Source organism: Calliphora vicina, chromosome 2, assembly GCF_958450345.1.
Source record: "Calliphora vicina chromosome 2, idCalVici1.1, whole genome shotgun sequence".
In the NCBI taxonomy this organism is placed as follows: domain Eukaryota; kingdom Metazoa; phylum Arthropoda; class Insecta; order Diptera; family Calliphoridae; genus Calliphora; species Calliphora vicina.
The window spans coordinates 132,884,388-132,907,408 of record NC_088781.1 but is presented as its reverse complement, the minus strand read 5'-3'; the positions used below and the strand labels follow the sequence as shown (position 1 = coordinate 132,907,408).

Sequence of the window (23,021 nt, the reverse complement as noted above, 5' to 3'; positions counted from 1 at the left end):
ACAAAATAACAATAACAAATGCGCAGGCGAACAATTATTTATTATTTATTAGTAAATAAGTAAGAGTGTAATTTGTTGTTGTTGTACGTGTATGTCAATCTAACTGCCCTGTATGAGCAAGAAAATTGTAGTGAGGGTGACCGAAAATGACAAGATCAAGATCTGTGTGACGTTATCTTCAAATTAAACAGTTCAAATTGAGCGTTCACAACAAGCGGTAGAACAAAAAATTTACAAAATAAATACAAAAACTAAAGAAAATTCTTAAAAATTCCAAAAAATATAAAATTTATAAAAAAAAAAATTCAAAATGTTTTTTATTCAAAAATTGTGTAAAGTGTTAATACTTTGGCCTTTAATAATATCTTCAGCCCATGAAATAAATATTCAACAAACTGAAGAGTTATATAGTCGGGATTTTTATACAGTGCCCACCACAGTGAAAACCTATGAAAATGATACAGTGTTATTGCCCTGTGGTTACAAGTGTAAGTTTTTCAAATAGAAAATAAAACAAATAAAAAAATTAAAAAAAAAATTATTCAAAAAAAACCACAAAATTTTAGTGTCCTATCTCTCGGTACGTTGGCTTAAAGACGAGGATTTTCTAATGGAATCCCCCCAATCGGAACCCGTGTTCATGGATCGTTTTCATTTACTAGCCAATGGCAGTTTGGAGGTCATGAATGTTCAGGCCGAGGATACTGGCAAATATTATTGTGAAATTGTTACCCCAACGGGCAAAGCTGTACAGGCCCATGCCATAGAAGTGCAATATGCCCCACGCATTTATACCACCCCTAGCGGTTTTATAGAAATGCCAATTGGTGCCGTTTTAGAGGTTATATGCGAGGCAGAGGGTGTTCCCCAGCCGGCTGTCAGCTGGACTCATAATAATGAAACGATTATTGATTATTTGGTGGGTAATCGTCAGATACATATAGTGGAAATCAAATCGCGTAATATGTCGGGCAGTATAGAGTGTACGGGTCAGAATGGTGTGGGTCAAGCGGTAACGGATGGTGTGGAGCTAATGGTGTTGTGTAAGTTAAAATAAAACATGAATTAAACCTAGTTAGTAGACACCTCGCTAACAGGCCATTAAACTTCAATTTAAGTTCAGACTGATGTTCTTCAAAATCTTTGTTTAAAATTTTAATTAAATTGCCTGTTTGAACATGACAATTAAAAAGGAAATTTTGTTTTTTTGGTTATAACTGATTTTTTTGAAGTTAAAGTGCCTTTCATAGCAAACAAATTAACTCAATTTGATAAAAATTTAAAATTTCCCTTTTAGGGAAATTTTTTAAATACACTGTAATGAAGTCTAAATCAACACTAAAACAGTTTTAAGTTTTAGAAATGTATTTAAAGGTGTTAAAATAAGATTTTTAACTGAAATAAAAAATTTCCCAAAAGGGAAATTTTTGTTTTTCTAGCTAAAATGTTATTTTTCACTATTACAACCGTAAAACTGTTTTAAGTCTTAGAAATGTGTTTAAAATATAATTTTTAACTAAATTAAAAAATTTCTCAAAAGGGAAATTTTTGTGTTTCTAGCTAAAAATTATATTTTTCACTATAACATCCGTAAAACAGTTTTAAGTCTTATAAATGGGTTTAAAGATGTTAAATTATGTTTTGTAACTGAAATAAAAAATTTCCTTAAAAATTTCCCAAAAAAGGGAAATTTGTGTTTTTCTAAATAAAATTGTATTTTATACTTTAACAACCGTAAAACAGTTTTAAGTGTTGGAAATGTGTTTAAAGATGTTAAAATATGATTTTTTACTGAAATAAAAAATTTCCCAAAAGGGAAATTTTTGTTTTTTCTAGATAAAATTGTATTTTCGACTATAACAACCGTAAAACAGTTTTAAGGCTTAGAAATGTGATTAAATATGTTAAAATATGATTTTTAAATAAATTAGAAAATTTCCCAAAAGGGAAATGACAATTAAAAGGAAAATTTCCCAAAAGGGAAATTTTTGTTTTTCTAGCTAAAATTTTATTTTTCACTATAACAACCGTAAAATAGTTTTAAATCTTAAAAATGTGTTTAAAGATGTTAAAATATGATTTTTAACTAAATTAAAAAATTTCCCTAAAATTTTCCCAAGGGAAATTTTTGTTTTTCTAGCTAAAACTGTATTTTTAACTATAAGAACCGTAAAATTTTTTTTAGGTCTTATAAATGTGTTTAAAGATGTTAAAATATGATTTTTAACTAAATTAAAAATTTTCCCTAAAAATTTCCCAAAAGGGAAATTTTTGTTTTTCCAAATAAAATTGTATTTTTCACTATAACAAATGCTTCAGTTAAACTTAAAATAGTTTGATCAAGTAAATTGCAATTTTTGGCTACAATTTCAAATATTTTTTTTGCGAAATTTTTTAAATCAATCATATTGGATTGCATTTCAAAACCATTTTAATCACTTAACGTAAATAAAAAATTTCCAAAAAAAAGGGAAATTTATGTTCCAAAATACTTCAAGTCGATTTTGAACAAAGAATTTTAAATTTTTAGCTAAAGTTTGAAATATCCCTTTTATGAAAATTTTTTATTTACTTAAATTAGGTTCTGTTTGGTTGCAAAACATGTTAAAACGTTTAGAAAATAATTTTAACAAGTTTAAATAGAGTTTTTAACTAAAATAAAAAATTTCCCAAAAAGGGAAATTTTTGTTTTTTAACCTAAATTTGTAATTTTAACTATAACAAATACTTTATTTCAATATAAAATTATTTTGGACAAAGGATTTCCAAATTTTGTCTAAAATTTGCCAGTAAAGCATATTTAAAATTCTATAGAAGAGCTTAAAAGGGTTTAAATGGAATTTTAATTTTTTTTTATTGAAAACGAAGGTTTCATATCCTTTCCATAATTCCGTGCCCCGTTATATTTTTTTAAATCTTAGTGAAATTTTTTTTTCAAAATTTTAGTCAATTTTTTTTTTAATTTATTAGTTAAAAAAATTTGTATGATAAAAAATTTTCCTCAAAAACTGATTTTCACCAAAAATCGATTTTAACTTAAAAATACAATATTTACCTAAAAAACTTATGTTTCATAAAAAAATATTTTTTTTATCTAAAAATATGATTTTCAAAGACAGAAAGGTGTCATGAGAAACACTTTTCTGTCATTATCATAAATTCTGAATTATGAACCATTGAATAAATCCAAACATTTTGACAAATTTCAATTAAAGTAATATTTTTATGTCATGACATAATGCAAACATTTTTATGTCAAGACATTTTTTTTATTAATTATATAAATTTTTTTTAAGAATTTCTTATTGAATATGCCCAAAAATTGTAAAAATCCAATTAAACATATTTTTATGTCATGACATAATGCAAACATTTTTATGTCAAGACATTTTTTTTTTAAATTGATATAAAATTTTTTTTAATAATTTTTAATTCAATATCGAAAACAATTATTTAGGTGGATTAAATATATTTTGATGTCATGACATAATACTAACATTTTTATGTCTAGACATTTTTATAAATTTTTTTTTCTAATTTTAAAAATTGTAATTTAATGTTTAGAAAAATTTTATGTCATATGTCAAAATATTTTTTTATTATAACAATTTCTAAATGAATTTAAAAAAAAAAACTATTTGAAAAAAACTTTCACTTGTTTTTAAAATTATGTTAATACTTTTTTAAACATATTTTTTTATTAATTATAAATATTTGTATTTATGCCATAAAATTTACACAAGCTTCAAACTATAACATATTTTTATGTCATGACATAATGCAAACACTTTTCTGTCATGATCATAATTCCTTTATTATGACTATTTCTCATTGCAAAAATCCAAACATTTTGAAAAATTTCAATTAAAGTAACATTTTTATCTCATGATATAATGCAAACATTTTTATGTCAAGACATTTTTTACTAATTTTATTATTTTTTTTATAACAAATCCAATTAAACATATTTTTATGTCATGACATTTTTATGTCAAAACATTTTTTTAAATTAATACATATATCAAATTTTGTAATAATTTTTAATTGAATATTGAAAACAATTATTTAGGTTGATTAAATATATTTTGATGTCATGACATAATACTAAAATTTTTATGTCACGACATTTTTATCACATTTTTTTTAATTAATCAAAATTTAGACAAATTGCAATCAAGTACATATTTTTATGTCATGACATAATACTAACATTTTTATGTCAAGATATTTTTTAATTATTATAACAATTTCTAATTGAACTAAAAAAAACTAGATCAAATTAAAAAAAAAAAACTATAAAATCCACTTGTCATTAAAATTTCTCTATTTCTCTCCTCACCCTCTAGTTGCCCCCGAAATTCAAACCTTACGCAAAATCTACTACTCCAAAATTGGTGGCCGCCTACAAATGGAATGTTTCGTAGAATCGGCACCCTTAGCCAAAGTACGATGGTTTCATGCCGGCAAACCCATTACCTATGGTCCCTACTTTGGACGTCAAGACAACGAAGACCAAACACACCACAATCTCACAAACGGTCTACAACAACGCTACTACTCCGACATGAAACATTCGTTAATAGTGAAAAATGCCCGCGAAAGCGATATGGGTATGTATGAGTGTAGAGCTGAGAATACCATGGGTGTGCAAAGTGCCTACATGGAGGTGACATTCCGACCAATGCCATGTACATTTAAGATTAGCCCTGAAATGCAGAGTCCCACGGCGCACATATTGGTGTGGCAAACAGAAAGTTACTCGCCAATTATTGAATTTAAACTGAAATTTAGACAAGTACCATCTGGTAAGTGTAACACAAAGTGTATATTAAGATTAATTGATTAATTGAGGGGAACACAACAAAACGTTTTCATGTTTTTTTTTGTATTATTATTTTTTTACAAACACAGACAGCAGTTTCATGTATTCCACAACAACCGTGACAACGCAATATGCGGCTGAATGGACAGAGCTGACAATACCCTCCTCGATATCAATAGGTAAGAAAAATATTTTATTTGTTTTGTTACTTAAAAAAAAAGAAACTGAAAAAATTCTCAGGGGTTTGAAGAATAATTTTGTAATTTTGGGGTGCGTGGGGGTTTAGTGTAGTAATTTTTGAACAGTCAAATACAAAATAACTCTAACAGATGGAAAATAAATAGGCAATTTGACAACAGATTTAAAAAAAAAATATCATAATTGAATATATCCAAAAATTTAGACAAACTTCAATAAAAATAATGTTTTTATGTCATGACATAGTGTTAACATGTTTATAACTAGATTTTATTTATATTTATTATACTAATTTTAATAATACAAAAAAAAATAACTGACATTTTTATGTCATGACATAATGCAAATATTTTTATGTCAAGACATTTTGTAAAATATGTTTTAATTAAAATATTTGATTTTTTTTTAATAATACAAAAAAAATGTATCTGACATTTTAATGTCATGACATAATTCAAATATTTTTATGTCAAGACATTTTGTAAAATATTTTATTTTATTTAAATATTTGAATTTTTTAATAATACAAAAAAAATGTATCTGACATTTTTATGTCATGACATAATTCAAATATTATTATGTCAAGACATTTTGTAAAATATTTTAATTTTTGTGTAAATTTTTGTAACAATTTATAATATTTTTTATAAAAATAACACCTAAACATATTTTTATGTCACTACATAATGCTAACATTTTTATGTCAAGACATTTTTAATCTTAAATTTTTTATGTATAAAAATTTGTTATTGTTTATGAATCAAATTTTGGAAAATTTCAATCAAAAACATATTTTTATGTCATGACATAATTTTAACATTTTTATGTCAAGAATTTTTTTTATTAATTATAAAAAATTTTGTCAAAATTTATAAATGTATATAAAAAATATGTCAAAGCAACTTAAACATAATTTTATGTCACGACATAATGCTAACATTTTTATGTCAAGACATTTGATCTTAAATTCTTTTTAGTTAAATATATTTTTAATGGAATAATTCTTAAAATTTAACAAAATTTTAATAAAAAAATTTGTATGTCAGGACATAACTACACATTATTTTTGTTAAAACATTTGTTTTACTATAATTGAAAAAATTATGTCATGCCATAATATTAACATGTTTATGTCAAGATATTATTTTTATTTATAATACTAATTTTAATAATACAAACAAATGTATCGACTTATTGACATTTTTATGTCATGACATAATACAAATATTTTTATGCCAAGACATTTTCTAAAATTTTTTTTTAATTAAAACATTTCTATTTTTATGCCAAAATTTTTTTTTATTAAGTTTTGTAACAATTTAAAATTGATTAATACAAAATCCACTTTAACATATTTGTATGTCACGACATAATGCTAACATTTTTATGTCAACACATTTTTCATCTTAAATTTTTTAATTATTAAAATTAGTTATTGTTTATCAATCAAATTCCGAAAAATTTCAATCTAAAACATATTTTTATGTCATGACATAATGGTAACATTTTTATGTCAATACAATTTTATCAAAATGTTTAGAATTTCATTGAAATAGAAATTGAATATATCATGAAATTTAGAAAAATGTCAATCTGAAAATATTTTTAAGTCTTGACATAATGGTAACATTTTTATGTCACTATATTTATTTTTATTAATTATAATAATTTTTGTAACAATTTTTAGTTGAGCATGCAAAAGACTTATATTAAATCCTCTAAAATATAGCATTATGTCATGACATAATGCAAACAATTTTATGTCAAGACATTTTATCATAAATTCTTAAAATTTAACAAAATTTCAATAAAAAAGCAAATTTTCAAAAAAAAAAATGTTGTAGGACATAATTTTACATTGTTTTTATGTTAATACATTTGTTTTATTAAAAGTAAAAATTTTTATAAAATTTATATAAAAATCACTAAAAATTATTTTTATGTCATGACATAATTTAAAGGATTTCATGTCTACCCATTTTTATACAATAATATTTTTTTTTAAATTATAAATATTTTTAAATTCAAAAAAAAAAAAATTATGTCATGACATAATGATAATATTTTTATATCAAGACATTTTTCTATTTTAGTATATTGTTGGTGAATATTTGTCATTAAATAGATCCAAATATTAAACAAATTTTAATCAAAATAATGTTATTATGTCATGACATAATGTTAACATTAATATGTCAAGACATTTATCATCACTGTTTATATTTTTGTGACAATTTTTAATTAAGTGAAGTTTGTTTCCTACACTTAATTATAAAAAAAAATCTACTAAGAAATATATGTCAAGACATATGACATTTCATAACTGAATATAAAATTCGACTGAGCTTATTCCTCAACTACTAAAACATCCACGATTGAGCTTATTCCTCAACCACTAAAACATCCACGATTGAGCTTATTCCTCAACTACTAAAACATCCACGATTGAGCTTATTCCTCAACTACTAAAACATCCACGATTGAGCTTATTCCTCAACCACTAAAACATCCACGATTGAGCTTATTCCTCAACTACTAAAACATCCACGATTGAGCTTATTCTTCGACTACTGAAACATCCACGATTGAGCTCGTTCCTCGACTACTAAAATATCCACGATTGAGCTTGTTCCTCAACCACTGAAACATCCACGATTGAGCTTATTCCTCAACTACTAAAACATCCACGATTGAGCTTATTCCTCAACTACTAAAACATCCACGATTGAGCTTATTCCTCAACCACTAAAACATCCACGATTGAGCTTATTCCTCGATTACTAAAACATCCACGATTGGGCTCGTTCCTCGACTACTAAAATATCCACGATTGAGCTCGTTCCTCGACTACTAAAATATCCACGATTGAGCTTGTTCCTCGATTACTAAAACATCCACGATTGAGCTCGTTCCTCGACTACTAAAAAATCCACGATTGAGCTCGTTCCTCGACTACTAAAACATCCACGATTGAGCTCGCTCCAAGACTACTAAAAGAGCCACGTTAAAGTTGTTCCTCGACTACTAAATTATCCACGATTATGCTGTTCCTCGACTTCTAAAACATCCACAATTGAGCTCGTTCCTCGACTACTAAAACATCCATCTAGACTACTAAAACATCCACGTTTGATACTAAACATTCTCCTTAATTTTTGTTCTTTGCAGGTCCCATTTATACCACCACCTATACCCTGCATGGTTTACATCCAGCCAGCATCTATCAAGTGGTAGTTTTGGCCCGCAATCATTATGGCTGGAGTGATAGTAGTAAAATTTTACGTTTTGCCACCGGCGGAGAAGGTAATTCTTAATAAGTTTTTCTTCATCAATTAAATCAAATCTATATTTTAATTTCTTTTTAATACACATTCCAGTTGAATTTCCCAATTATTCAACCGAATCGGATAAATTTGAAGGTAAAGATGATGCCATCATAAATAGCTTTAATGATGACCCTGATGATATTGATGATAAAAATCAATTGAGCAACAAAACAATTGAAGAAATAACTGAAAATTCTATAAGTCCACTGAATGATTTAAAACTATATGCCACCATGACACTGTATCCAAACACTGGCTGTAGATTAAGCAACAACAATAACAACGATTGCTGGTGGTGGTGGGCTAGTGCCATTGTAGTCATAATTGGTTGTAAATTATATTAGCATTGATCGTAATATTAAGCAGAATTAAATAATAAAATATTTTTATTTTTTAAACACACTTTGTGTGTCTTTTTTTTAATTCATGATAAGATGCCTGAGTATGATCATCTTTAGCTTCATCTTTCTATTGTCTGGGTGAGAAAATATTGTGCTAGTGAGATCTACAAGTGTGTGTCTTCAGATTTTTATGATACTGAGAGGAATTTAAAGAATATTTGTCAAAAGTCAGTTTAATTAATAGGTGGCCTTTGTTGGGAATTATAAAAAAATTAAAAAAAGTTTTCGACTACTTTTCAAAATTATTTAGGTAAATTATCAAGCAATAAATACGTAAATTATTCGTGCATGAAACAAAGCTTTAAACAAAACGTATAAATAATTGTTTATTTTTGTATACGCTTATTAAAATTCTTATCAAACAAATCTCAATATGAATTTAGTTCAAAAATTATCATTATCATAAAAAACATTTAAGTACACTTGCACTCATCTCAAAACAAACTAAAACAAACGTACAACCTAATCTCACAAACTGATAACAATTGATATTTTGTAATTACAAGTTCATTTCGCTCATTCTAACTAATATATAATTCAAATTTAAATAAATAATTTCATTATCATAAGAATTTCACAAAAACGTGTCTTATGTTCATTTCAAATTCATTCAGTCATTCAAAATCGTTTTCTATATTTAGTGTACATTAAATTGTTTACTCTATAATCATACTACGAGTATTTTCAACAATTTAATATTACCTCCTCCCATCTGCTCCATCATCCAATCCATCCATCCCTCTAACTATGCCTTTCAGTATCTGTGCTGTCCAATATGTTTAGTTTACGAGTGAGTGACGGTGACCTTTGACAAGTCTGTTGACTTTTATTGTAATTTAATGCAAATTGTCTACGCAGTCTTTGTAGACGTTGGGTAAAAAGTTTCTATCAGCGCACGCGTACTGACATGTGCTTTTGTTGTAGACAAAGATTCGATTCAAAACATTGCTACCACTGATGTATATGTATTTGGGAGATGAATTACAATGATGACTGCAGGCGACAAACTAAAAAAATATAATTTTATCTCTCAATACCGTTAAAAGTTACATTCCTCGACTATTGAAACTACTACTTGTTACTGGACTATTAAAAGAGCCACGTTTCAGCTTGTTCCTGGACTACTAAAAGAGCCACGATTAAGCTTGTTCTTGGACTACTAAAAGAGTCACGATTAAGTAGGTTCCTGGACTACTAAAATATCCAGGATTGAGCTTGTTCCTGGACTACTAAAAGAGTCACGATTAAGTAGGTTCCTGGACTACTAAAAGATCCAGGATTGAGCTTGTTCCTGGACTAATAAAAGAGCTACGATTATGCTTGTTCCTGGACTACTAAAAGAGCCACAATTAACCTTGTTCCTGGACTACTAAAAGAGCCACGATTAAGTAGGTTCCTGGTCTACTAAAAGAGCCACGATTAAGTTTGTTCCTGGACTACTAAAAGAGCCATGATTAAGTAGGTTCCTGGTCTACTAAAAGAGCCACGATTAAGTTTGTTCCTGGACTACTAAAAGAGCCATGATTAAGCTTGTTCCTGAACTACTAAAGAGCCACGATTGAGCTTGTTCCTGGACTACTAAAATAGCCACGATTGAGCTTCTTCCTGGACTACTAAAAGAGCCACGATTAAGTAGGTTCCTGGACTACTAAAAGAGCCACGCTTAAGCTTGATCCTGGACTACTAAAAGAGCCACGATTGAGCTTGTTCCTGGACTAAAAAAAGAGCCATGATTAAGCTTGTTACTGGACGACTAAAAGAGCCACGATTAGGCTTGTTCCTGGACAACTAAAAGAGCCACGATTAAGCTTGTTCCTGGACTACAAAAAGAGCCAGGATTAAGCTTGTTCCTGGACTACTAAAAGAGCCACGATTGAGATTGTTCCTGGACTACTAAAAGAGCCACGATTGAGCTTGTTCCTAGACTACTAAAAGAGCCAGGATTAAGCTTGATCCTTTACTACCAAAGGATCCAGGATTGAGCTTGTTCCTGGACTAATAAGAAGCAACGATTAATCTTGTTCCTGGACTACTAAAAGAGCCACGATTAACCTTGTTCCTGGACTACTAAAAGAGCCAGGATTAAGCTTGTTCCTGGACTACTAAAAGAGCCAGGATTAAGCTTGTTCCTGGACTACTAAAAGAGCCAGGATTAAGCTTGTTCCTGGACTACTAAAAGAGCCACGATTAAGCTTGTTCCTGAAATACTAAAATACACGATTGAGCTTGTTCCTGAAATACTAAAAGACACGATTGAGCTTGTTCCTGAACTACTAAAAGAGCCAGGATTAAGCTTGATCCTTTACTACCAAAGGATCCAGGATTGAGCTTGTTCCTGGACTACTAAGAAGCCACGATTAACCTTGTTCCTGGACTACTAAAAGAATCAGGATTGAGCTTGTTCCTGGACTACTAAGAAGCCACGATTAACCTTGTTCCTGGACTACTAAAAGAATCAGGATTGAGCTTGTTCCTAGATTACTAAACGAGCCATGAGTAAGCTTATTCCTGGACTACTAAAAGAGCCACGATGAAGCTTGTTCCTGGACTAATAAAAGAGCCACGATTAAGCTTGTTCCTGAAATACTAAAAGACACGGTTGAGCTTGTTCCTGGATTACTAAAAGAGCCACGATTGAGCTTGTTCCTAGACTACTAAAAGAGCTAGGATTAAGCTTGATCCTTTACTACCAAAGGATCCAGGATTGAGCTTGTTCCTGGACTACTAAGAAGCCACGATCAACCTTGTTCCTAGACTACTAAAATAGGATTAAGCTTGATCCTTTACTACCAAAGGATCCACGATTAACCTTGTCCCTTTACTACCAAAGGATCCACGATTAACCTTGTCCCTGGACTACTAAAAGAGTCAGGATTGAGCTTGTTCCTGGACTACTAAAAGAGCCATGATTAAGTAGGTTCCTGGACTACTAAAAGAGCCAGGATTAAGCTTGTTCCTGGACTTCTAAAAGAGCCACGATTAAGCTTGTTCCTAGACTACTAAAAAAGCCACGATTGAGCTTGTTCCTGGACTTCTAAAAGAGCCACGATTAAGCTTGTTCCTAGACTACTAAAAAAGCCACGATTGAGCTTGTTCCTAGAATACTAAAAGAGCCAGGATTAAGCTTAATCCTTTACTACCAAAGGATCCAGGATTGAGTTTGTTCCTAAACCATTAAAATAGACACGATTGATCTTGTTCCTCGACTACTAAAAGAGCCACGATTGACCTTGTTCCTCGACTACTAAAAGAGCCACGATTGACCTTGTTCCAGGACTACTAAAAGAGCCACGATTAAGCTTGTTCCTGGACTAATAAAAGAGCTATGATTAAGCTTGTTCCTGGACTACTAAATAGTAGGTTCCTGGACTACTAAAAGAGCCACGATTAAGCTTGTTCCTGGACTACTAAAAGAGCCACGATTAAGCTTGTTCCTAGACTACTAATATAGCTACGATTGAGCTTCTTCCTCGACGACTAATAGAGCTTGTTCCTGGAGCATTAATATAGCCACAATTTAGTTTGTTCCTCGATTACTAAAAGATCTAAGATTAATTTTTCTCCTCGGCTACTAATATAGCCACAATTAAGCTTCTTCCTCGATTACTAATACAGCTTGTACCTGGACAACTAATATATTGAGGTTCTTCGTCGACTAGCAATAGAGCTTGTTCCTGGACTACTAATATATCCACGATTGAGCTTCTTCTTCAACTACTAATAGAGATTGTTCCTGGGCTACTAATATATTCACCATTGAGCTTCTTCCTCGACTACAAGTAGAGCTTGTTCCTGGACTACTAAAACAGCCACGATTGCGTTTGTTCCGTTATTTTTCAACCCATAATTTAACTTCAACTGAAGGCACAAATTAACTTTAGTTGTAAGTATTTTTCAAGCCACAATTTATCTTCTTTTCAAGATCCTAATTAAGCCACAATTTGTTTGCAATCATTGGAAGCCTCAGTTTGTCGTAACTCATAGGCATCAATCATTGGACTTTCATCTATTAGCCCTGCTGTCTTAATTGTGCTTTATTTTGTTCTTTTTTGCATACATTTATTGTAGATTACAAAACCTATGCAAATCGAATACAAAAAGTAGCCAAGAATAAGAATAACTAACAACAATACAAATGTTATTCAATTTAACTTTGTTTCAGATTTTTCTTCTTCTTTTTTTTTACTTTATATTCTAGGTATTTACATACATGCATCGTTGCATTTAAATGGAGTAAAAAACCCCATGAACAACAACAATAGAACGTATTAATTCACACAACTTTCGTGTCAAAATCCTTTAGTTTTTTTTATATCGCACAAATTTAAAACAAGTCGAGGTCAGTCAATCGTGTTAATTTCAATGCAAAATATTGACGTTATGACAGATGGCAGAAAATGATGATGATGAAGATCAAGATGGCATGTATGTAGCTAGTAAGTATTAACGTACATATGTCTGTCATAAGCTGGTGTTCAGTCTAGAATTTTGGGATTCTGATTAAATGAGGCATCTCTTGTTAGTAGTAATGAAAGTGTTTGTTTACTTGTTTGTCTGCCATGTTTACATGACAAATGAAGTTTGCTTGTTTACATATGGATTTGTTTGTTTAATTTATTAAATTTTCTTATTGCGCGCTTTGTGTTGTAATTTTTTCTTTTTACAAATATAGGCATTGTTTTGTTATAGATTTTTTTATTATTATTATTATTGTTTTCACAAACTGTGATGTTGTTTGGGTTTGTTTATTTGCGACGTAAATGTAACTGAATGAATTTGAATATCTGAGTGTTACTAATATTAGAACTGAAAGGAATTGTGTAACTATAAAGAGTTGGACATTCAATTTCCAATTGAAAATTGTAGGTCTCTGTAAAGGCAAAATTTAGCTTCAATTGAAAGCTTATATAAGGTCTCAACTTGGCTGCAATTGAAGGTCTTTATAAAGATTCGATTTAGCATAAATTGAAGGAATTTTTAAAACCAAAAATTAGCTTCAATTGAAGGTCCTATCAAAGCCACAATTTATATTCAAGTCAAGGCTTTTATAAGGCCTCAACTTAGCTTCAATTGAAGGTCTTTATGAGGACTAAATTTAGCATTAATTGAAGGCCTTTATAAAGTCACAATTTAGCTTCAATTGCAGGTCCTAATAAAGCCAAAATTTAAATTCAACTGCAAGCATTAATAAACCCACAATTCAGCTTCAAATTAAAGCTTTTATAAGACCTCAACTTAACATCAATTGAAGGGACTTAAAGTCACAATTTTGTTCCTTTGTAAGGCCACAGCACAGCTTCAGTAGTAACTCTTGATGTTTCCTTAAAATCATACTCAAACAAATATTCAAACTTATACTAAAAATGGCTGTTTAGAGATAAATAACACCATTTTACAAAACAATATATCTACTGACCATAAATGCACGAGTTAAATTTTAATATTTTGAATATACATACAAATATAGTTTCAAAATATCACATGTTATTTTATTATCATTGTAGAGTCAAAAATATTTAATAAATATTTCGCTAATTAATTATTCATTAAATGACGTACGCAAACGAGAAGTATGGCAAGTGTAGTGGCCAAAAATGACGGGCCTTTTTGTCTGTCACTATCTGATACGCACTAGTTGTGTAAACAAGGTTTAAAACAGTGATGACAACTTTTAGAATTTTTTTTTTTTTTTTGGAAAAAAAAAATAAAATAGCTGAACTGGAACTGAACGTGAACAGAACTAGAAACTGAACCAGAAACTGAACTAGAAACTGAACTAGAACTGAACTAGAATCTGAACTAGAAGTGAACCAGAACTGAACTAGAACAGAACTAGAACAGAACTAGAACAGAACTAGAACAGAACTAGAACAGAACTAGAACAGAACTAGAACAGAACTAGAACAGAACTAGAACAGAACTAGAACAGAACTAGAACAGAACTAGAACAGAACTAGAACAGAACTAGAACAGAACTAGAACAGAACTAGAACAGAACTAGAACAGAACTAAAACAGAACTAGAACAGAACTAGAACAGAACTAGAACAGAACTAGAACAGAACTAGAACAGAACTAGAACAGAACTAGAACAGAACTAGAACAGAACTAGAACAGAACTAGAACAGAACTAGAACAGAACTAGAACAGAACTAGAACAGAACTAGAACAGAACTAGAACAGAACTAGAACAGAACTAGAACAGAACTAGAACAGAACTAGAACAGAACTAGAACAGAACTAGAACAGAACTAGAACAGAACTAGAACAGAACTAGAACAGAACTAGAACAGAACTAGAACAGAACTAGAACAGAACTAGAACAGAACTAGAACAGAACTAGAACAGAACTAGAACAGAACTAGAACAGAACTAGAACAGAACTAGAACAGAACTAGAACAGAACTAGAACAGAACTAGAACAGAACTAGAACAGAACTAGAACAGAACTAGAACAGAACTAGAACAGAACTAGAACAGAACTAGAACAGAACTAGAACAGAACTAGAACAGAACTAGAACAGAACTAGAACAGAACTAGAACAGAACTAGAACAGAACTAGAACAGAACTAGAACAGAACTAGAACAGAACTAGAACAGAACTAGAACAGAACTAGAACAGAACTAGAACAGAACTAGAACAGAACTAGAACAGAACTAGAACAGAACTAGAACAGAACTAGAACAGAACTAGAACAGAACTAGAACAGAACTAGAACAGAACTAGAACAGAACTAGAACAGAACTAGAACAGAACTAGAACAGAACTAGAACAGAACTAGAACAGAACTAGAACAGAACTAGAACAGAACTAGAACAGAACTAGAACAGAACTAGAACAGAACTAGAACAGAACTAGAACAGAACTAGAACAGAACTAGAACAGAACTAGAACAGAACTAGAACAGAACTAGAACAGAACTAGAACAGAACTAGAACAGAACTAGAACAGAACTAGAACAGAACTAGAACAGAACTAGAACAGAACTAGAACAGAACTAGAACAGAACTAGAACAGAACTAGAACAGAACTAGAACAGAACTAGAACAGAACTAGAACAGAACTAGAACAGAACTAGAACAGAACTAGAACAGAACTAGAACAGAACTAGAACAGAACTAGAACAGAACTAGAACAGAACTAGAACAGAACTAGAACAGAACTAGAACAGAACTAGAACAGAACTAGAACAGAACTAGAACAGAACTAGAACAGAACTAGAACAGAACTAGAACAGAACTAGAACAGAACTAGAACAGAACTAGAACAGAACTAGAACAGAACTAGAACAGAACTAGAACAGAACTAGAACAGAACTAGAACAGAACTAGAACAGAACTAGAACAGAACTAGAACAGAACTAGAACAGAACTAGAACAGAACTAGAACAGAACTAGAACAGAACTAGAACAGAACTAGAACAGAACTAGAACAGAACTAGAACAGAACTAGAACAGAACTAGAACAGAACTAGAACAGAACTAGAACAGAACTAGAACAGAACTAGAACAGAACTAGAACAGAACTAGAACAGAACTAGAACAGAACTAGAACAGAACTAGAACAGAACTAGAACAGAACTAGAACAGAACTAGAACAGAACTAGAACAGAACTAGAACAGAACTAGAACAGAACTAGAACAGAACTAGAACAGAACTAGAACAGAACTAGAACAGAACTAGAACAGAACTAGAACAGAACTAGAACAGAACTAGAACAGAACTAGAACAGAACTAGAACAGAACTAGAACAGAACTAGAACAGAACTAGAACAGAACTAGAACAGAACTAGAACAGAACTAGAACAGAACTAGAACAGAACTAGAACAGAACTAGAACAGAACTAGAACAGAACTAGAACATAACTAGAACAGAACTAGAACAGAACTAGAACAGAACTAGAACAGAACTAGAACAGAACTAGAACAGAACTAGAACAGAACTAGAACAGAACTAGAACAGAACTAGAACAGAACTAGAACAGAACTAGAACAGAACTAGAACAGAACTAGAACAGAACTAGAACAGAACTAGAACAGAACTAGAACAGAACTAGAACAGAACTAGAACAGAACTAGAACAGAACAGAACTAGAACAGAACTAGAACAGAACTAGAACAGAACTAGAACAGAACTAGAACAGAACTAGAACAGAACTAGAACAGAACTAGAACAGAACTAGAACAGAACTAGAACAGAACTAGAACAGAACTAGAACAGAACTAGAACAGAACTAGAACAGAACTAGAACAGAACTAGAACAGAACTAGAACAGAACTAGAACAGAACTAGAACAGAACTAGAACAGAACTAGAACAGAACTAGAACAGAACTAGAACAGAACTAGAACAGAACTAGAACAGAACTAGAACAGAACTAGAACAGAACTAGAACAGAACTAGAACAGAACTAGAACAGAACTAGAACAGAACTAGAACAGAATTAAAACAGAACTAGAACAGAACTAGAACAGAACTAGAACAGAACTAGAACAGAACTAGAACAGAACTAGAACAGAACTAGAACAGAACTAGAACAGAATTAAAACAGAACTAGAACAGAACTAGAACAGAACTAGAACAGAACAGAACTAGAACAGAACAGAACTAGAAAATATAAAGAATGTATCTTATTAACTTACCCAGCGTTTATAAAGATGTAGTTGTTAATAGTGAAATTTTTAAACCTGTAAAAGTTGAAAAAAAATTCTAAATTATTCATAAATTTTTAAAATGATTTCAAAATTTTCAAATAGTTTTTTTTTATTAAAGTTGTGAATTGCTTCTTTTAAGCGTTTTTCCCGAAAACACTAAAACGTTATCACTGTTTAATCTACGAGTACGTGTGAACTACGACTGTTGATTAAACCACTTAAGACTGATCAATAGAAGAGCAGATTTTTTTTTCATATAAAAAAAAACATTTTTGAATTAGTTATTCAAGTCTCTGCTGATTTACGTCATTAATTATGAAGTGTATGGAAATAGAATGTTGTTGTCGTTTTTTTTGTTTTATGGCTGTTGTTAATATAATATTAAATTAATTATAAATATTTAGCTAAATGCATATAAAATCATTATTTATTTAAAATCACAATAAAAATAATATTGTAATAGCAGTGATAAACAAATAACCTGAAGAATTTTAATAAGTTGAAGTGTGTGTTTTTTTTTTCTGAATATAAAAATTCTATTTTCGTAGAGGGAAACTAATTAAGGTGTGTGTAATGAAAGTCATAGGAAATTTCAATTACTTTTCATAGGAGGCAGCTTTAAACAGACACTTCCAACTAAGGTTTAGATTTGTTTAAACTGGCTATTTCTGTTTTACTAAGCTGTTGTGATGATCATTTATTGAATTTAAACTAAAGTTAAACCATCACCCATTAATTAGACCTCCTGTTTATTTAACAAATGTGATATTTATTTTCTGGGAATGTCTGGTTTTTTAATATTGATTTCCAGAATATTTCAGTTTCCAATTGAAATACGAGTGCATAACACTGCAATTTAAAAATGAATAAAAAATCTATTTTTATTTGTTTTCAAAAAATTTAATTCAGTTTATAAAATCCGCACAAATTATGGTAAATAAATGTTCGATTAATTTCTTTTGTTTTTCCGATTTATTTCACAAAAGTGCAAAGAAGTCATCTTAATGACGTCAATTTTGTACCAAATTTATTTAAAAATAAAACGAGATTTATTATTAAAATTATTTGTATTGTTTTATTTACACATGGACTGCTAGAAAAACACAACAATATTTTATTGATTTTAATCAATGGTTTTAAATTGTAGCGAAAACAATTACACAGGGCAACGCTAATTCCTAGAACTGCCACTCGAATCACTAAACTAGAACTGAACTAGAACTGATCTAAAGTAAACTCCGAACTAGAATTTGAACTAGAATCTGAACTAGAACTGAACTAGAACTGAACTAGAATCTGAACTAGAATCTGAATTAGAATCTGAACTAGAATCTGAACTGAACTAGAACTGAACTAGAACTGAACTAGAATCTGAACTAGAATCTGAACTAGAATCTGAACTAGAATCTGAACTAGAATCTGAACTAGAATCTGAACTAGAATCTGAACTAGAATCTGAACTAGAATCTGAACTAGAATCTGAACTAGAATCTGAACTAGAATCTGAACTAGAATCTGAACTAGAATCTGAACTAGAATCTGAACTAGAATCTGAACTAGAATCTGAACTAGAATCTGAACTAGAATCTGAACTAGAATCTGAACTAGAATCTGAACTAGAATCTGAACTAGAATCTGAACTAGAATCTGAACTAGAATCTGAACTAGAATCTGAACTAGAATCTGAACTAGAATCTGAACTAGAATCTGAACTAGAATCTGAACTAGAATCTGAACTAGAATCTGAACTAGAATCTGAACTAGAATCTGAACTAGAATCTGAACTAGAATCTGAACTAGAATCTGAACTAGAATCTGAAATATAATCTGAACTATAATCTGAACTAGAATCTGAACTAGAATCTGAACTAGAATCTGAACTAGAATCTGAACTAGAATCTGAACTAGAATCTGAACTAGAATCTGAACTAGAATCTGAACTAGAATCTGAACTAGAATCTGAACTAGAATCTGAACTAGAATCTGAACTAGAACTGAACTAGAACTGAACTAGAACTGAACTAGAACTGAACTAGAACTGAACTAGAACTGAACTAGAACTGAACTAGAACTGAACTAGAACTGAACTAGAACTGAACTAGAACTGAACTAGAACTGAACTAGAACTGAACTAGAACTGAACTAGAACTGAACTAGAACTGAACTAGAACTGAACTAGAACTGAACTAGAACTGAACTAGAACTAGAACTGAACTAGAACTGAACTAGAACTGAACTAGAACTGAACTAGAACTGAACTAGAACTGAACTAGAACTGAACTAGAACTGAACTAGAACTGAACTAGAACTGAACTAGAACTGAACTAGAACTGAACTAGAACTGAACTAGAACTGAACTAGAACTGAACTAGAACTGAACTAGAACTGAACTAGAACTGAACTAGAACTGAACTAGAACTGAACTAGAACTGAACTAGAACTGAACTAGAACTGAACTAGAACTGAACTAGAACTGAACTAGAACTGAACTAGAACTGAACTAGAACTGAACTAGAACTGAACTAGAACTGAACTAGAAATGAACTAGAACTGAACTAGAACTGAACTAGAACTGAACTAGAATCTCAACAAGAATCTTAACTAGAAATGAATTAGAACAGAACTAAAATCTGAACTTGTCGCCCTGTGTTATCATTTATTTTTATAATTTTAAACAAAATAAATTCAAAACAAAAACGCTTGACGTGTGTGTATCCTCAGCACTTAAGAATTGTATAAACAAATTTCAAATCTCCATTGTGATTGCATCAATTCTGTTGTGTTTTTTTTTTTAGCTAGCTAACCAACATATTTTTTTTTTATTATTCAAAAAGTTCACTCACATTTTTTTTTAGCTCTCCTCAATTTAATCAAAATGCAGCAAAATGTTTCAAATAATTGAAATTCAAATTCTATGCTTTAAAACAATTCGTTTTATTTTTTTTTATTATTTTGCATATTTCTTGTGTATTGATTTCTATGCATTTGAAAGAATAAAAGTTCATGGCCATTCAAAGGACTTTAGAGATTGGTGCCATAAATATGTGATGAACAAGAGCTGCTGGCATGTTTGGTGTTTAATAAAGTTGGCAACTCAACATTGCAATGTTAGCAATTTATGGTGAATGAACTTAATCATTCACTGTAAATTGAGGAAAATATTTGGGGTAAAATATTTAGCGTGAGATAACTTTCTAGAGACGTCACTATTTTTCTTAGTATTTTCAGTAAAAAAAAATACAAAAAACCTGGTACTTTTCCAATCTTTATGGCATGATTTCCTTTACGGCTTAAAACGTAAATACCCTTTGAGAAATTATTATAGTCGTAGGCAAATACATTCTATACAAATATTACTGATTATTTCCCCTGAAACGCCCAATTGTATTGAGTTTTTGAAAACTACGAAAGAAACAATGTGTATAAATGATTAATAATAATAATACAATTTTTGCCATATGGTGTGATTTAATTAATTCTAAATTTTACTACAGATGCTAAAAATGATTAAGAAATAAAGACAAAATGAAAAAAAAATTTTAAGTTTATTGACTGATGATAAATTGCTGCCTGCGGTTGGTTGGTATGAGCCGCAGGGAGAGATCAAAAGAAGTGACGCACATCCGTTGTCTTTTTAGCGTTTTATATTTCTTTTATTATTAGTATTTATAATAATAATTTCGTACTAATCAGTACAATTTGCTCTGACGTGTTAGTTTAGTAACGTTTTAAAACCCCCTTGAGTTTTTAACCCAATTTCCCTGTGCACCAACCAATACCAATGATTAGTTATAAAATGTTATTTTAAAATGAAACTAAATACCAACAATTGTGGGTTTTTATTTTACTAAATAAAGAAAAAAAGTTGCAGTATTTTAGTAATAATTTAATTAGTAGCAACGAATTGTTTAAGCACTTCTAAAACAAACAGAAAAGTTTAAGAAAATAAAATTATTTTCGTCATAAATAATAAAAACCGATATATTACGAGTATAAATTACTGGAACTCTTGTTTGAAATCTGAAAATTTCACCTATGGAATATCCCTAACAAATAACAATATGTCATATTTCTAGCCCTACGTCTTGACTAGCCATCAATTTGTTTACTTAGCGGACAATTTCTTGGCCACACATGATTTTGTCTCGTGTGAATAACATTAACAAAAGGAGCACACAAAATTCTTTGCTGAGTAAACAAATTGATGGCCAGTCATGACAGAGGGTAAAAGGGATGTCTCTTCAATTTCTCTCTCTCACAGAGTGGGGAGTTTTTCATTATTTATCAATGTTACATATCAAGGATGGTAATCTACAATGTCCCTCAAATTTGATAAAGCTTAATAAGCAAATTAAGTGTTTTATTATAAAAAATATAAACTGAATTATTTAAAAAATTAAATAAATACAATCTAGTAAATAATAAAATGTATAATCACTGATGATGGCTCGCGACTTATTCTATTATCACCCAACTATTATATATAAATTTTATTGTTTCTTTTTTTTTAATTTAATCTTATAATTGTATGGAAATAAAAAAAAAACATCATACGATTTTTTTTTCGATTCTATTTTAAAGATTTGTTAATTTTTTTTTTCGATTTTTTTTTACAATACTTTTAGGATAATTTTATGTACACTTTATTTATTTCAATTTTAAGTCATTGTACGTTATTTGATTTGTATTTTATTTGGTAAAAACAAAAACGTACGCAAGTATTTAAAATAACGGTCAAAGACCCAGACAAAATTAATTCCTTTTTACCGCCTAAAATAACATAAATTTCAAGGAAAATAATCGCTACAAAAAAAAAGTTCAAAATTTTAAATATTTTGTTTATTTTTTTTTTTTGGGTGGTAGGTAGACAAAGTCAAGAATTCAATGAACTCTTTTTGTTTTTCACACAGAAATTTACATAAGGGGTTCTTCTACATAACAACTCCAGACAGAAATTACCAGCTTTAAATGAAAAAAAAAATTCACGTGCGCCCGTGACGTCAATTGCTAAAGTTGTAAAATAAAATGGAAATTAAATAAAATGAATTTATTTTATAGCAATAATGACAAACTTTCGTATTACATTATTCACTATATATTTTTTTAAAGAAATCATAAAATTGTAAGCGGGTAACCATCTATATTTCGTAAAGTAATCATTATTTTAGCTAAAATTGTTAACGAAATTTGTTTTAAATATTTAGGAAAAGTAATAAACTAGAAATTTTTAACTTAAAATCAAATATAGTGAAAAGTAACCACTTTGTAAAGTAATCGTTACTGATGTAAAACTAATCTAAATTAACTGTAATTTACATAACATATACTTTTTTCAAGAAATTATAAAATTTTAAGCGAGTAACCGTTTATATTTTGTAAAGTAATCGTTAATTTGACTAAAAGTTTTACCTAAAGTGATTATAAATATTTAGGAAAAATAATAAAAAAGAAATTTTTAATTTAAGATCAAAAATAGTGAAAAGTAACCATTTGAAAAATTAATCGTTACATATGTAAAACTAATCTAAATTAACTGTGATTTACATAACATATACTTTTTTCAAGAAATTATGAAATTTTAAGTGAGTAACAATCTATATTTCGAAAAGTAATCATTAA

General features: G+C 29.7%; 1 protein-coding gene across 1 annotated transcript; it reads left to right on the top strand.

The window, feature by feature from the left end:
- Positions 1-264: 264 nt before the first annotated feature.
- Positions 265-8,748, top strand: wrapper. Its single transcript, XM_065501843.1, has 6 exons — positions 265-488; positions 567-1,043; positions 4,347-4,805; positions 4,912-5,001; positions 8,189-8,323; positions 8,398-8,748. Exons 1-6 carry the CDS (start codon positions 311-313, stop codon positions 8,688-8,690), a joined length of 1,632 nt encoding a protein of 543 aa, XP_065357915.1. The 5' UTR covers positions 265-310; the 3' UTR covers positions 8,691-8,748.
- Positions 8,749-23,021: the final 14,273 nt, after the last annotated feature.

What these genes read in the sequence shown, in the direction of transcription:
- wrapper (XM_065501843.1), top strand. Translation starts at nt 311, where the DNA reads ATGTTTTTTATTCAAAAATTGTGTAAAGTGTTAATACTTTGGCCTTTA. An exon ending in ATTGCCCTGTGGTTACAAGT is followed by an intron (nt 489 to 566) that starts GTAAGTTTTTCA and finishes ACAAAATTTTAG; the next exon opens with TGTCCTATCTCTCGGTACGT. An exon ending in ATTTAGACAAGTACCATCTG is followed by an intron (nt 4,806 to 4,911) that starts GTAAGTGTAACA and finishes TTACAAACACAG; the next exon opens with ACAGCAGTTTCATGTATTCC.